Source organism: Choloepus didactylus (genome assembly GCF_015220235.1).
Source record: "Choloepus didactylus isolate mChoDid1 chromosome 23 unlocalized genomic scaffold, mChoDid1.pri SUPER_23_unloc3, whole genome shotgun sequence".
Classification (NCBI taxonomy): domain Eukaryota; kingdom Metazoa; phylum Chordata; class Mammalia; order Pilosa; family Megalonychidae; genus Choloepus; species Choloepus didactylus.
The window spans coordinates 272,471-287,042 of NW_023637597.1; the positions used below are offsets into that span (position 1 = coordinate 272,471).

Here is a 14,572-nt window from a genome sequence, read left to right on the forward strand (position 1 = left end):
TCAAAACATTGAAAAAAATGGAACACTACCTAACTCATTTTATGAAGCTAACATCAATCTAATACCAAAACCAGGCAAAGATGCTACAAAAAAGGAAAACTACCGGCCAATCTCCCTAATGAATATAGATGCAAAAATCCTCAACAAAATACTTGCAAATCGAATCCAAAGACACATTAAAAAAATCATACACCATGACCAAGTGGGGTTCATTCCAGGCATGCAAGGATGGTTCAACATAAGAAAAACAATCAATGTATTACAACACATTAAAAACTCGAAAGGGAAAAATCAATTGATCATCTCAATAGATGCTGAAAAAACATTTGACAAAATCCAACATCCGTTTTTGATAAAAACACTTCAAAAGGTAGGAATTGAAGGAAACTTCCTCAACATGATAAAGAGCATATATGAAAAACCCACAGCCAGCATAGTACTCAATGGTGAGAGACTGAAAGCCTTCCCTCTAAGATCAGGAACAAGACAAGGATGCCCGCTGTCACCACTGTTATTCAACATTGTGCTGGAAGTGCTAGCCAGGGCAATCCGGCAAGACAAAGAAATAAAAGGCATCCAAATTGGAAAAGAAGAAGTAAAACTGTCATTGTTTGCAGATGATATGATCTTATATCTAGAAAACCCTGAGAAATCAACGATACACCTACTAGAGCTAATAAACAAATTTAGCAAAGTAGCGGGATACAAGATTAATGCACATAAGTCAGTAATGTTTCTATATGCTAGAAATGAACAAACTGAAGAGACACTCAAGAAAAAGATACCATTTTCAATAGCAACTAAAAAAATCAAGTACCTAGGAATAAACTTAACCAAAGATGTAAAAGACCTATACAAAGAAAACTACATAACTCTACTAAAAGAAATAGAAGGGGACCTTAAAAGATGGAAAAATATTCCATGTTCATGGATAGGAAGGCTAAATGTCATTAAGATGTCAATTCTACCCAAACTCATCTACAGATTCAATGCAATCCCAATCAAAATTCCAACAACCTACTTTGCAGACCTGGAAAAGCTAGTTATCAAATTTATTTGGAAAGGGAAGATGCCTCGAATTGCTAAAGACACTCTAAAAAAGAAAAACGAAGTGGGAGGACTTACACTCCCTGACTTTGAAGCTTATTATAAAGCCACAGTTGCCAAAACAGCATGGTACTGGCACAAAGATAGACATATAGATCAATGGAATCGAATTGAGAATTCAAAGATAGACCCTCAGATCTATGGCCGACTGATCTTTGATAAGGCCCCCAAAGTCACCGAACTGAGCCATAATGGTCTTTTCAACAAATGGGGCTGGGAGAGTTGGATATCCATATCCAAAAGAATGAAAGAGGTCCCCTACCTCACCCCCTACACAAAAATTAACTCAAAATGGACCAAAGATCTCAATATAAAAGAAAGTACCATAAAACTCCTAGAAGATAATGTAGGAAAACATCTTCAAGACCTTGTATTAGGAGGCCACTTCCTAGACTTTACACCCAAAGCACAAGCAACAAAAGAGAAAATAGATAAATGGGAACTCCTCAAGCTTAGAAGTTTCTGCACCTCAAAGGAATTTCTCAAAAAGGTAAAGAGGCAGCCAACTCAATGGGAAAAAATTTTTGGAAACCATGTATCTGACAAAAGACTGATATCTTGCATATACAAAGAAATCCTACAACTCAATGACAATAGTACAGACAGCCCAATTATAAAATGGGCAAAAGATATGAAAAGACAGTTCTCTGAAGAGGAAATACAAATGGCCAAGAAACACATGAAAAAATGTTCAGCTTCACTAGCTATTAGAGAGATGCAAATTAAGACCACAATGAGATACCATCTAACACCGGTTAGAATGGCTGCCATTAAACAAACAGGAAACTACAAATGCTGGAGGGGATGTGGAGAAATTGGAACTCTTATTCATTGTTGGTGGGACTGTATAATGGTTCAGCCACTCTGGAAGTCAGTCTGGCAGTTCCTTAGAAAACTAGATATAGAGCTACCATTCGATCCAGCGATTGCACTTCTCGGTATATACCCGGAAGATCGGAAAGCAGTGACACGAACAGATATCTGCACGCCAATGTTCATAGCAGCATTATTCACAATTGCCAAGAGATGGAAACAACCCAAATGTCCTTCAACAGATGAGTGGATAAATAAAATGTGGTATATACACACGATGGAATACTACGCGGCAGTAAGAAGGAACGATCTGGTGAAACATATGACAACATGGATGAACCTTGAAGACATAATGCTGAGCGAAATAAGCCAGGCACAAAAAGAGAAATACTATATGCTACCACTAATGTGAACTTTGAAAAATGTAAAACAAATGGTTTATAATGTAGAATGTAGGGGAACTAGCAGTAGAGAGCAATTAAGGAAGGGGGAACAATAATCCAAGAAGAACAGATAAGCTATTTAACGTTCTGGGGATGCCCAGAAATGACTATGGTCTGTTAATTTCTGATGGATGTAGTAGGAACAAGTTCACTGAAATGTTGCTATATTATGTAACTTTCTTGGGGTAAAGTAGGAACATGTTGGAAGTTAAGCAGTTATCTTAGGTTAGTTGTCTTTTTCTTACTCCCTTGCTATGGTCTCTTTGAAATGTTCTTTTATTGTATGTTTGTTTTCTTTTTAACTTTTTTTTTCATACAGTTGATTTGAAAAAAGAAGGGAAAGTTAAAAAAAAAAAAAAAAAAGAAAAAAGACAAACAAGGAAAAAAAAAAAAAAAAAGATGTAGTGCCCCCTTGAGGAGCCTGTGGAGAATGCAGGGGTATTCGCCTACCCCACCTCCATGGTTGCTAACATGACCACAGACATAGGGGACTGGTGGTTTGATGGGTTGAGCCCTCTACCATAAGTTTTACCCTTGGGAAGACGGTTGCTGCAAAGGAGAGGCTAGGCCTCCCTGTATTTGTGCCTAAGAGTCTCCTCCTGAATGCCTCTTTGTTGCTCAGATGTGGCCCTCTCTCTCTGGCTAAGCCAACTTGAAAGGTGAAATCACTGCCCTCCCCCCTACGTGGGATCAGACACCCAGGGAAGTGAATCTCCCTGGCAACGTGGAATACGACTCCCGGGGAGGAATGTAGACCCGGCATCGTGGGATGGAGAACATCTTCTTGACCAAAAGGGGGATGTGAAAGGAAATGAAATAAGCTTCAGTGGCAGAGAGATTCCAAAACGAGCCGAGAGGTCACTCTGGTGGGCACTCTTACGCACACTTTAGACAACCTTTTTTAGGTTCTAAAGAATTGGGGTAGCTGGTGGTGGATACCTGAAACTATTAAACTACAACCCAGAACCCATGAATCTCGAAGACAGTTGTATAAAAATGTAGCTTATGAGGGGTGACAGTGGGATTGGGAATGCCATAAGGACCAAACTCCACTTTGTCTAGTTTATGGATGGATGTGTAGAAAAGTAGGGGAAGCAAACAAACAGACAAAGGTACCTAGTGTTCTTTTTTACTTCAATTGCTCTTTTTCACTCTAATTATTATTCTTGTTATTTTTGTGTGTGTGCTAATGAAGGTGTCAGGGATTGATTTAGGTGATGAATGTACAACTATGTAATGGTACTGTAAACAATCGAAAGTACAATTTGTTTTGTATGACTGCGTGGTATGTGAATATATCTCAATAAAATGATGATTAAAAAAAAAAAAAGAAACAATCATTATCTTTAATGTTCTAAAAATAGAAACATCTATGCAATATATCTTTAAGCTATCTATTCATTACCTTTCATGGTAAAACAATTTCTCATTAAAACTAGGAACAAGAAAGCCCATTAACTCCATCATAGGTACCATTGTTTGAAATTCTCGTCAATGTAACAAGACTAAAAATAAACACAACTGGCAGGAAGGTGAAGAGTTTACACAGTGATACTAAATAAAATTTAACAGCAGCATACTGTTATTAAAGAAAGACAATACAGTGATGTTTTTTCACAAACATTTTATTATTTATAATTGCTATTTTACTTAGAATTACTAAGAATTACTAAGAACTACTTAGAAAATTACTTAGAATTTTTGCCACATTAATAAAATAATAAAGTTTATCTGGAATAACAAACAAGCAAAATAGATGAGGAAATCCACAAAGGATAACAAAATAGTAATCTTGACAAATATTCAATATATTTGTAAACAAAACAAAGTAACATTGCCTTAAAAAAAATATAGAGATATCAATACAAAAACAGAGAAAGAACTCACTATATTAATTTCCTTTTGGTTGCAGGCACAGAGACTGACTCAAGCTAGCACAATTCTAAAGAGGGAAGCAAAGCCTTTGATGATTATCTTCCCAGCTTTTTGTGAAAGGCTAGGAAACTGAATTAGAATGGGGAGGAAAGAAAGTAGTTGGGAGGGAGGTAAAGTGCCTTTAAGGAAGAGGACAAGATAAGGAAAAAAAGAAGGAAGACTGCATGACAGGACACTGATGAAGCTCAATGAACCAAAGGAAGTGTGGAACAATAAAGTGAGGTAGCAAGCCATGCAGGCCTATGGGGAAGAATATTCTAACAAAGCAAACAGCACGTGTGCAATCTCCAAATCTCGAATCTCAAATCTCAGAGAAGTGTGATTTCCTTAAGAAAAAGCTGTCAGAAAATAGTGCATCAGTGGGAAGAATGGCAGAGAAGCAAGGCAAAGAATGGAAAAGAGAGACGAGGTAGGCAGGGACCAGATCACCGGAACCTGTATAGCTGGCAATAAATGACAATCTACTCCTTAGGAGCCTGCTTTAGTGAAGCAGTAAACAACAATAACAGTGTTGACAACCACAAAACATATATGCAATAATAAGGGAGATAAGTATGCAAGAGAATGCAGATACTATTTATACACAGGATTTTCTACCTGAGACCATAACAAGAGGAAGAGAGGCATTTTTTTTTTTTTAATAATTGGAAAAGAAAAAAAAATCTCTCTCCTCCTAAAGAAGGTATTGGGCCTGAAATTTTAAGGAAAGTGCCTTGGTCCAAGCAAACTAACTTAAAAAGCCTAGTAAAATGTTCAACTGCAAATCAATCAAACATCAACCATATAAATACAACAGAACTACACTCAGTAAATAAAATTACACTAAAATGTGGACAGTATACTCACAAAACTACTTTGTTACCTAGAATCCCTTCTCCTCCAATTCTAAGAGGGAAGCCAAGCCCTTCATGATTATCTCTTCCTGGCTTTTTATGAGAGCCTAGGAAATTTAACTAGATTGGAGAGGCAGGAAGCGGGGAGAGGGAAGGTGCCGTTAAGGAGGAGGAGAAAGGAAGGGAAAAACAATTCTTCAGGCCCAGTTCTAGAGCCAGAATCCCACATTCCCTAAGTGGTGCACAGAGGCTGTTTTGCACTTCGGTCAGTTGTGGAAGGAGAGATGGCACTGGAACATGCCTAGGGAGAATAAACCCTGGGAACCCACAGAAGCAGTCATGGCTGCTAATGTTCAGGAACCTACACTCAGAGAACAATCCTCAGTTCCATTAGAGAGCCCGGGGGGGGGGGGCAAGGGGAAAGGATTCCCCCATAGTTAGTGAAAGATTAAATTCCTGGGAACCCTGAACTCTGTATGACTTACTGTTTACTGAAATAAATGGTACATTTCTTGCACTCCAGAGTATCAAGTAAGACCCAAACTCAGAATCAGTTTGATAAATTTGAAAAACTACACATACTAGAGAGTAACTGTTACTTATAAGATATTCAAGTCCAAGGTAAGATACAACACTGCATGTGTCACATGTTCAATTAGGGTAAGATACACATGCACAGAAAAGTAAATGGAAAAGCCTTGTAATGGGTTTAATTTTAGTCAGTCATTCTGGGCTATCCTATTTTTGTCCAATTGTACCTACTCTTCTTGGACAAGTCCCCATTCTAGCTTAACAGTGGGAGAACTAAATTTAGTCCATCCATGAACTAGTCAGATACCTTTGTTTGGCCCTCATCAGTTAAAAGTATGGATCCAGTAGACTTCAAACTGTGGGAATCAGGGCCCACTTCCATTGGGAGGCTTTATGTGCTCTAACAGCCTGCAGCTGAGAGGGACATAGCCCAGTTCATTCTCCACTGAAGGCCAGCCAGAAGGGAGATGGGAGGGGATGAAGCAAATTCCTCTTTGGATTATTCAACAGGAGGTTCACTGGTACAGGCCCCATTCTATTAATTACTGCTATTCCCTCATCTGAAGCCAGTGATACCCTGATATGGTTGTTTCATGTATGCAGGGCAAAGGCATTTTACTTTGAATGACTTTGCTTCCTTAGATATTCTGGCATCAGATGAAGACACTCTCAGACAGTGTTCCTTCTGCCTTGGCTCCAAAACCTAAGTGAATGGGTGCAACTCCCTCAACTGGGACAAGGAGCCGTTGCTCCTCCCTTGACTAACCTCTGTCTGGTTGGTTCCATTCATGCCACAGCTTCTCCTCCGGCTTCCTCACACTCAGATTATTTCAGGCCAGCACAGCAGAGGCACTTCTGGAGTTCAGCAACAAACCAGGTCAGGTCTCACCCCATAACAAAGCCATTCCAGTTGGAACAGAGTTAATATTGAAATCTTCAATGTACGGAAAAAGTTGAAAATAAAATTAAGTAGTTCAAAAACCTGAGACATTCTATATACAGATGGAAAAAACTTTCAAACTTAGATAAAACAAAATAAAAAAAGGTATTTCTTTTGTCTCACGCTTTCTCATACACACACACAAACACCTTTTATATGTTAAGCTAGTTACATGAAAACCAAGTAATATATTTTAAAGTAACACCTCATAATTCAGATCAAACTATACTGTACAACACGAATTAAAAGAAATTCATGAATAATCCACTGGTTTCTCTATTTTGGTACTATTGACAAATGCATGGTTTGAATATTTTGTTTTTGTGGGGGGTTTTGATTTGGATTGAAATATCTGCTTTAGGAAATTTACCAAAACTAGAATTAATGAGGGGTTTTTGAAATTCGATTTTTAGGTGTGAGGGCTGATAGTTCCAAGTCAGATGTGCTCACAGTAATGGATGCTACTTCCAGTGATCCTGGTTGAAGAGGCCCCAAGGACACTTGAATATCAACTTTTGTTTCAGGAGGCAATCCTTCCAGTTGCTTAGGCTTCTTAAACATTTGATGATACTGGGTTTTGTGCTCCATTTTCTCCTTGAAAGTTAAAAACTGTAGCCGGCATTTAGAACACTGGTGAACATTCTTTTCCCAATGCCCCCTATAATGACACATGTATGGTGAAGCAGTTTTAAAAACTTTTAGACAAAATGGACAAAGCAAATTTTTAGTGTTTTCATGGCATGTTCTAAAATGTGTTTCCACATCAGTAAAGGCTGACGATCTGTAATTGCAAACCTGGCAAACATAAGGCATTTCACCGGGTTTGTGATTGTCCTTCATGTGTTGTAAGAGAACCTGGTCTGTTTCAAATGACAATTCACAGATTTTACAAACAGTGGAGGGTTCCTGGGGGATGTGCACACTTTCAATATGACACTGCAGCTGGAAAGGAGTTGGAAACTGCCGGTGGCAGTGCTGGCAGGTGGTGTGGCTTTCCCAGCTGTCACTCCTCTGCTTCTCAAGTTCCAAATGGTGCTTCATATGGTTCATAAACTTAATATTTTTTAGAACTTTCAAGCAGCTGAGGCATTTAAAGTTTGTGTCAGTCCTCTGTTCTAGCTGCCCATCTCCCTTATGTTGTCCATAGTAAAAGTCATGAAGTAACACAATCATATTTTCTTTCCTGGGATCAGCAGTCTTTTGACTTGCCATACTTGAAAAATCTATTTTTGTCAGTCCTCCATTTTCCCTGACTGGATTTACAGGCTTGAAATTGTCCTTTGGAAAAGCTACTGGAAAAAGTGCTCCATTCTGAACATGGTTTAACAAGGTATGACCATCTCTAGAGGGTATACTTTGCTGATTGTTTTTTGTACGAGATATAACCGAGGGGGACAAAGCTAAAAAAGATCCATCACTGAGTTTAGGCCTTTTGGTATTTACAGTATTTACTTCAGAAGTAGAAAGTTGCTTTGATATACAAGGACTTTCATTCATACCTCCTACAGAAAGTGCTGCTCTTCCTGCATGCTGCAATGAACTGGTGAATGTACTCAAAGGAGAATATAGCTCTAAAGAGCCATTAGGCACAACTTGTGGTGAATTATTTTTATAATCAGGTTCAGACAAAGGTTCAATAATAATAGGACTATCTGTTGATCTTGATTCAGATTGAGAAAATGGCAAGATGGCTACTCCTTTTGATGGTGGGGTCATATGACTTATAGACTGCAATGTATGAGCAGCACCTTGTCTGAGGTGACCATACTTTTTTCTCCTTGAATTAGAACCTGGAGTGACTCGGTTCAAAATGTTTGAAACAACTGGTTTTGAATTTGAAGTCACCCCAACAAAGATCAGCTCAGCATCTTCATTTACATTTTCCACCCCAAGAAAGATCAACTCAGCATCTTCACCATCCACTTGTTTGGTTTCTTTTACACTTTTCTGTGGTTCCCGCTCTTGTCCTTCCTCAGGTAACATACATGGATCTTCCATTTTCAAATGTTTTTATGCTTGGAGGGTGTAGCCACAAGTCCCAGTGCTTCCTTTAAATAAAATGCCACCTAAGTACAAACACATTATATCAGTAAGTACCACAAATGCATTATCTTATCTTACTTAATTCTTCCCCAAAATTCTAAGGTAGTTATAAACACCCTTATTTTACAGATAAGGACAATGAGACTCAAACAAGGTAAGTGATAGCTTAAAGCCTAGATTATAAAATCAGGTTGTGCAACTCCAGAATGATAACTTTCCACTCTACTATCTCTCCTATTTAAAAAAAAAAAAAATTTAAAAAACTCTTCCAACAATTAATCACAAAGAGAAATTATATGGAAAGAACAAATATTTTTACAATGGGAGCATTGTGAAGTGTTTAAAAACATGGGCTTTGAGTCAGAAAAGACTGAGTTGGAATCCTAAGTCTGTGACACACCAGCTGTGTTTTCTTTGGTAAATTTTTGAACTTTTAAATGTATTTCTACATCTAAAGAGACAAATTATTATTTCTTAGAATTAAGAATACAGCTATTTTTAAAAAGCACTACTTTTTCAATGGCAGTTTCTTTTGTAGAATTGGAGGGAAAATATATTAAATGCACATGTAAATTGACTCATATATAATAATTTCATGAATGATTATATAGAAAAGAGGCATTAAATGTGAAGAGTAAACTGAGTACCCACACACGGGTCAAATGGCATAATGCAATGTCAAGTGCTTAGCATGTGTCTAGCAGAACAAATTAGGAATGAACTCTCTTAATATCTCTCTTCTTGACTCACAACCTTATGTATAATCTTTTCATTGCTTTCTCCTAAATTTCTCCCTCCAGTTCTGTCTTTTCCACTGATTTTAAATGAAGCAGCAACTTAACCGATCTTGCTTCCTCCCTTACTCCATTTAGCCTCTTCACCCTATGGCAAGGAGAGTGACACTGTTAAATCAAGTCAGAGTAAATCAACTCTGACTTATTATTGACACTGTTAAATCGAATCAGAGTAAATGAATTCCTTGGCTCAGAATCCCCCACCCCCACATCCCACCCCCAGTGCCTTCCTGGTTCACTCAGAGTAAAAGGCCAAGTCCTTCCAATGTACTTTCCCCACCCCACATACTGTTCTGAAATAATTTCATACTCTTTTCCCCCATCCACTTCACTTCAGCCCCACTGATCTCCTTTTTGTTTCCTGAACACACCAAACTTCAACATGCTTGTATCTGTTCTTGCCTCTAACATGAATGCTCTGCATCCAGATACCAATACGGCTGGCTGCTCATCACCTTCAGGTCTCCTTCTCAGTGTCCAACCAATCTCCAGCTCACTTTCCCTATCTCCCATCCCTGATTTTTTTTTTATCTTCAAAGCATTTATCACCATTTAGCATACTATAAAGTTTACTCACTAACATTGTTCTTTTCTATCATCTATCCAGTGGAATTTAAACTTCAAGGGCAAAAATTCTATTTTTTTTTTCACTGCTGTATAACCAACACAAAAAACACTACCTGGCACAGAAGGAGTGTTCAACAAATACAGGATTTGTTAAATGAATTAATGTAATTCTCAATTAATAAGATCTTTTGCTTGCAGGACAGACTATGCTCCATTAATTCCATGTGTTTTCCATGAATTTACTCTGAGAACCTTTCCAAGTCAAAAATTCTTAGGCCAATAAGTACCTAGCATTTTACATACATTTTTTAACCACACCCATCGGAAGAAAAGTAATAAATATGGAGTCCCACAAGCATAGACACATTTAAATTAATATTTGCTCTTACTATATGGGGATGCATTATACTATTTTCTATTTCATTTTTCTTAAATTGATCGGAACCCACAGAAATCAATTAAAGACTTGATAGTGGGTAACTACTAATGGTTGGAAAAACAATGGCTTAGAGGTAGCAAAATGGAGGCATCATAAATCACATTTTTTAACTCACCAGTTTCTGAAGTTGAATGTCAGGATTCAGTATGGCCCAAAATGGATCTTTCAGAATAAAGACAGCTTAACAAAATCCCTGCTTATCACAAGGTAAATTTCTCTAATGACTCCACTTAAACTCCAGAGTTACTGTAAGCCACCTAAGCAACTCCTCTTCAAGGACATTTTACTGGGCCACTCAGAAGACCCAAGTCTGAAATTCAGTAGGCCAATAAGAATTTAATGCTGCTAGCATTTTACAAACATTTTTGACCACCTATCACAGAACATATTACAAGGAATCCCAGTGCAGAAGTGTACATAAACACACAAATACACATTTGCCCTTACTACATGGAATGTATTTTGACAATTTATTTCTCTTTTAAAATCAATTGTGACCCACAACAATAATTAAAATTCATCAATGGTTACTACTTTGTCATTTGAAAAATACTGGTTTAAGAGTAGCCAAATGGGATTTCCAGGTAGAGAGCAGAAGAGGTAAGGCGGAGCAAACTTCTCCTCCATGAAAAACACTAGAGAAAGACCAGAGAATGCCCAGAACAGCAGCTTCAGGGTGCCAACAATATGTTGGTGGCAACTTGGACAAAAAAGTGGAGAAACTGCATCTCAAAGGACAGGGTGAGTTTATCCAGCCAGGATCGCCACCAGGGGCTGGCAGTGGCAAAACAGCCACCGACCAGATGAATGAGCAGATCTCCACTCCCATGCACCCATCCCAGCAATTAGCTAGGGAGATAATCCTCCATAGCTACATGAATCTCCTTGGAGATATGGGGACACAGCACCCAAGAATGAGCCTGATCCTAGCATTGAGGGATTGAGAATGCCTTTTTGACCAAAAGGGGGAAAAAAAGGTAACAAAATAAGGTTTCAGTGGCTAAGAGATTTCAAAAATAGTCAAGAGTCAATCCTAGAGGTTACTCTTACGCAAGCTCCAGCCAGCTATTCCAAATGCCCACAGTATGCCAAGTCTTAACCACCAGCAGTCCTGAAAAATACTAAAGAATACCTAGGTTCCCATCTGAGACTCTATAAGAAGTTTTACTCACTAAATTTACTTCTCAGAAACTTAAATCCCCTAGAGTGTTCCTATGCCAGATAAGTCCCAAAATCCAGAGGCACAGCCTCTCCAAGAACATCAACCAGATGCAACCCTCTTCCCCATAATGTCAACACCTCTTTTCAATATGAACAAATTAGGTTAGTCACTGCCCAGACATCCCTGAAGATTGAAACAGTGATCAAACAAGAGAGAGGGATAGCAACTGACAAGATAGGATTTAACAAAGGATTACAAATATCGAATCTTTATTTAGTCTCTAGAGTACTAGAATAGCTAAAAGGAAATAACTGACATGGTGGAACTGTAACATATAACATGCTTCAAAATTTGCTCTATAGCTACTTGGTAAATTACACTTTGAAAGTTATCAAATTTCTGTACATGTTATATTTCACAATAAGGAAATAACTGAAATTGTGGAACTGTAACCCATAACATTCTTTGAAATTTGCTCTACAACTAGTTGTTAAACCGTACTTTGAAAATTATCACCTTTTGGTATATATGCTATATGTCACAATAAGGAAATAACTGAAATGGTGGATCTGCACCCCATAACATTATTTGAAATTTAATAACTACTTGGTATTTTGTTTGTTTGTTTTTGTTTTTTTTTTTTTTGATTTACAAATTCTTTCTGATTTATTGTTGAATAGCAAATGGACAAATCCACAGAACAAAAGCACAGTGTCTCTTCAAAAGCATAAAACAGTTAAAGCCAAAGGCAATATCAAAGAACAATACTTTATCTTACTGTATGCATTTAAGTTGTGTTTTGACACCTTCCTCTTCACCCTGAAACCCATTTCACCATTAAAAAGATGCCAACACTTTCAAAGCTCATTAAATCGTACTTGTTAAATCGTACTTCGAAAGTTATCACTGTTCCGTATATATGTTGTATTTCACAATTTTAAAAATGTAAATAAATAAAAAAGTAAAAAGAGTATCCAAATGGGAGTGCTTTAAACCACATTACATAACTCAACAGTTTCTGAAAATTTATGTCAGGATTCACTATAGCCCAGTATGGACCCCTCAAACCAGCATACGCAATCTACAAAACTTAAACCGCATTCCAGTAATATTGCTGGACTCCCCCACAGCTCATCTTGGTTGGAGTTTTGGCTGTCGTCTACATTAACTGAATGTTCCATCCAACCTATCGTCCAAAATAAGAAATAATAAGTGGAGCACAAATCGGGCACAGAGCTAATAAACTACTGGATAAGTTCATTCAGAACAAGAGTAGCATTAGACAGTGGGACTTTTCTGTCACCTATTTTGTGTGTCTAGAGCCCCATCTTTATTTTCTACTATTTATTAGAATATTGAGATACTGGGGTGGAGGCACTGGACATGCAAAGACCTACCAGATCTAACAGGTTAGTCTTCAAAGATTACTTACTAACACCATCAAAGAAATAAGCAAGGATTTGGGGTGAGGGACCAGCCAAAGAGGGCTGCAAAGTCAGCTTGTCATGACCTACCACCTCCCAGGTTATTCCTGTGTATTCAAACAATGGCCCTTTCAGTGGGTCTTTGTTACATCCACACACCAGTTTTTTCCAGCTATTGGCCATCTCCCTTCTTAAAGTAACTTCCAGAGATTAGATCCCAAGCCACCAGAACTCCTCTGGTAACTACCCCCACCATCTCCCTTCGCCCCTCACTCTCTTATGCCACTTTACCTCCTCCAAATTCCTGCCCCACCCCTCAATCTCTCTCCCCTTCCAAAGCAAGCTTGCCCCTCCCCCACTTCATTAACCCCATACCTTTGCTGCCTTAGAATATAATGCCCACTAAACACAGTTCCTTGTGCAAACAGTAGTTTCTTACCTCCCTGGACCTGCAGGAAACACTAAATTACATCCCAGTTCAACTAAGCAAAACAAATTATTTTTCCATATCAAAAAAGTCTGGATATTTATATCTTGATACAGTATCTTTTTCCCCATGTCTTTCCAAAAAAAAGGAAAAAAAAACAGCATGTGCTATGGAGGCAGAATGGTAGGCAGAAATGGTAGGTAAAAGTACAACCAGGATGGTAGAGGAGTGCAAAAATGGGATCTAATCTGGCTTGGGAGTCTAGGAGAGGAACTACTAAACAAAGGTGTTATTGTCAAAAGATATAACTATTTCCATAGACTAGATTGAGGAAAAAAATCAAGAATTCCCAATTTGGTTACACTGCTGACCTCCTCTCTCACTATTCTAACCATCATTCCAATCCAATCACAGTGGTCACCTGGCTTGAACACCTCTCTGAAGAGTTTCTAGCAGAAACTCTTGTCCCTCAGATGTCCCCAACGTTAACACTTTCATCTTCTTGAAATCTGTGTTACAAACATTCCTACTCCATGAAACTTACTCTGACCTTCATTTGTAAAACAACCCCAACTTCAACCCCAACTACAACCCCAAGTTCCAATCTTCTAATAGTGATCTTTCTTTTCCCTTATTGTACCTCCTATTATACTAGAAAATTTATGTCTAATACATTCAACTTTTATTCTTTGCCTGTTTTGGTCACTGATTTTGCCAAGATCATATAAGAACTCAAACAGGCACTGAAGGAAAAAAAAATTACCTTGAAGGAATAAGAAATAAATTCAACAAAGGAAGGTGAACAAGGAAAGAGTTAGGAAATGTTCAAAACTTGGAAATAACCAATTTCTTCAAGTATGGAAGCATCCAAGGTGTGCTGTTATAGCAAATGAGAGATGCCTATGATCCTGGGGCTTCAGAAGAAGAATGCTTAAAGTCATCCCATCATAGGGACTGATATTTAGGGGAAGCCTCTTCTCAGATCAGCATAGTTAGAGTCCTGCACAGATGTTCTCCCAAGTAGCAGAGAAAAATCAGTCATTTTCCCTTCTTCCTTCTTTCCTCCTGTTCCGGTTTGCTAATGCTGCCGTTATGCAAAATACCAGAAACAGAT

The 14,572-nt window shown here is 38.1% G+C and overlaps 1 protein-coding gene across 3 annotated transcripts in view; it reads right to left on the reverse strand.

Annotated features, from left to right (window-relative positions):
* Positions 1-4,074: 4,074 nt before the first annotated feature.
* ZNF280B (zinc finger protein 280B) overlaps positions 4,075-14,572 on the reverse strand; it is a 36,854-nt gene continuing 26,356 nt past the window's right edge. For all 3 annotated transcript variants that reach the window (XM_037823718.1, XM_037823716.1, XM_037823717.1), the window contains exon 4: positions 4,075-8,668. In XM_037823718.1, coding sequence (XP_037679646.1) covers positions 6,984-8,600 — 1,617 coding nt within the window. In that variant the 5' untranslated portion in view covers positions 8,601-8,668 and the 3' untranslated portion in view covers positions 4,075-6,983. The remainder of the gene's footprint in view (positions 8,669-14,572) is intronic.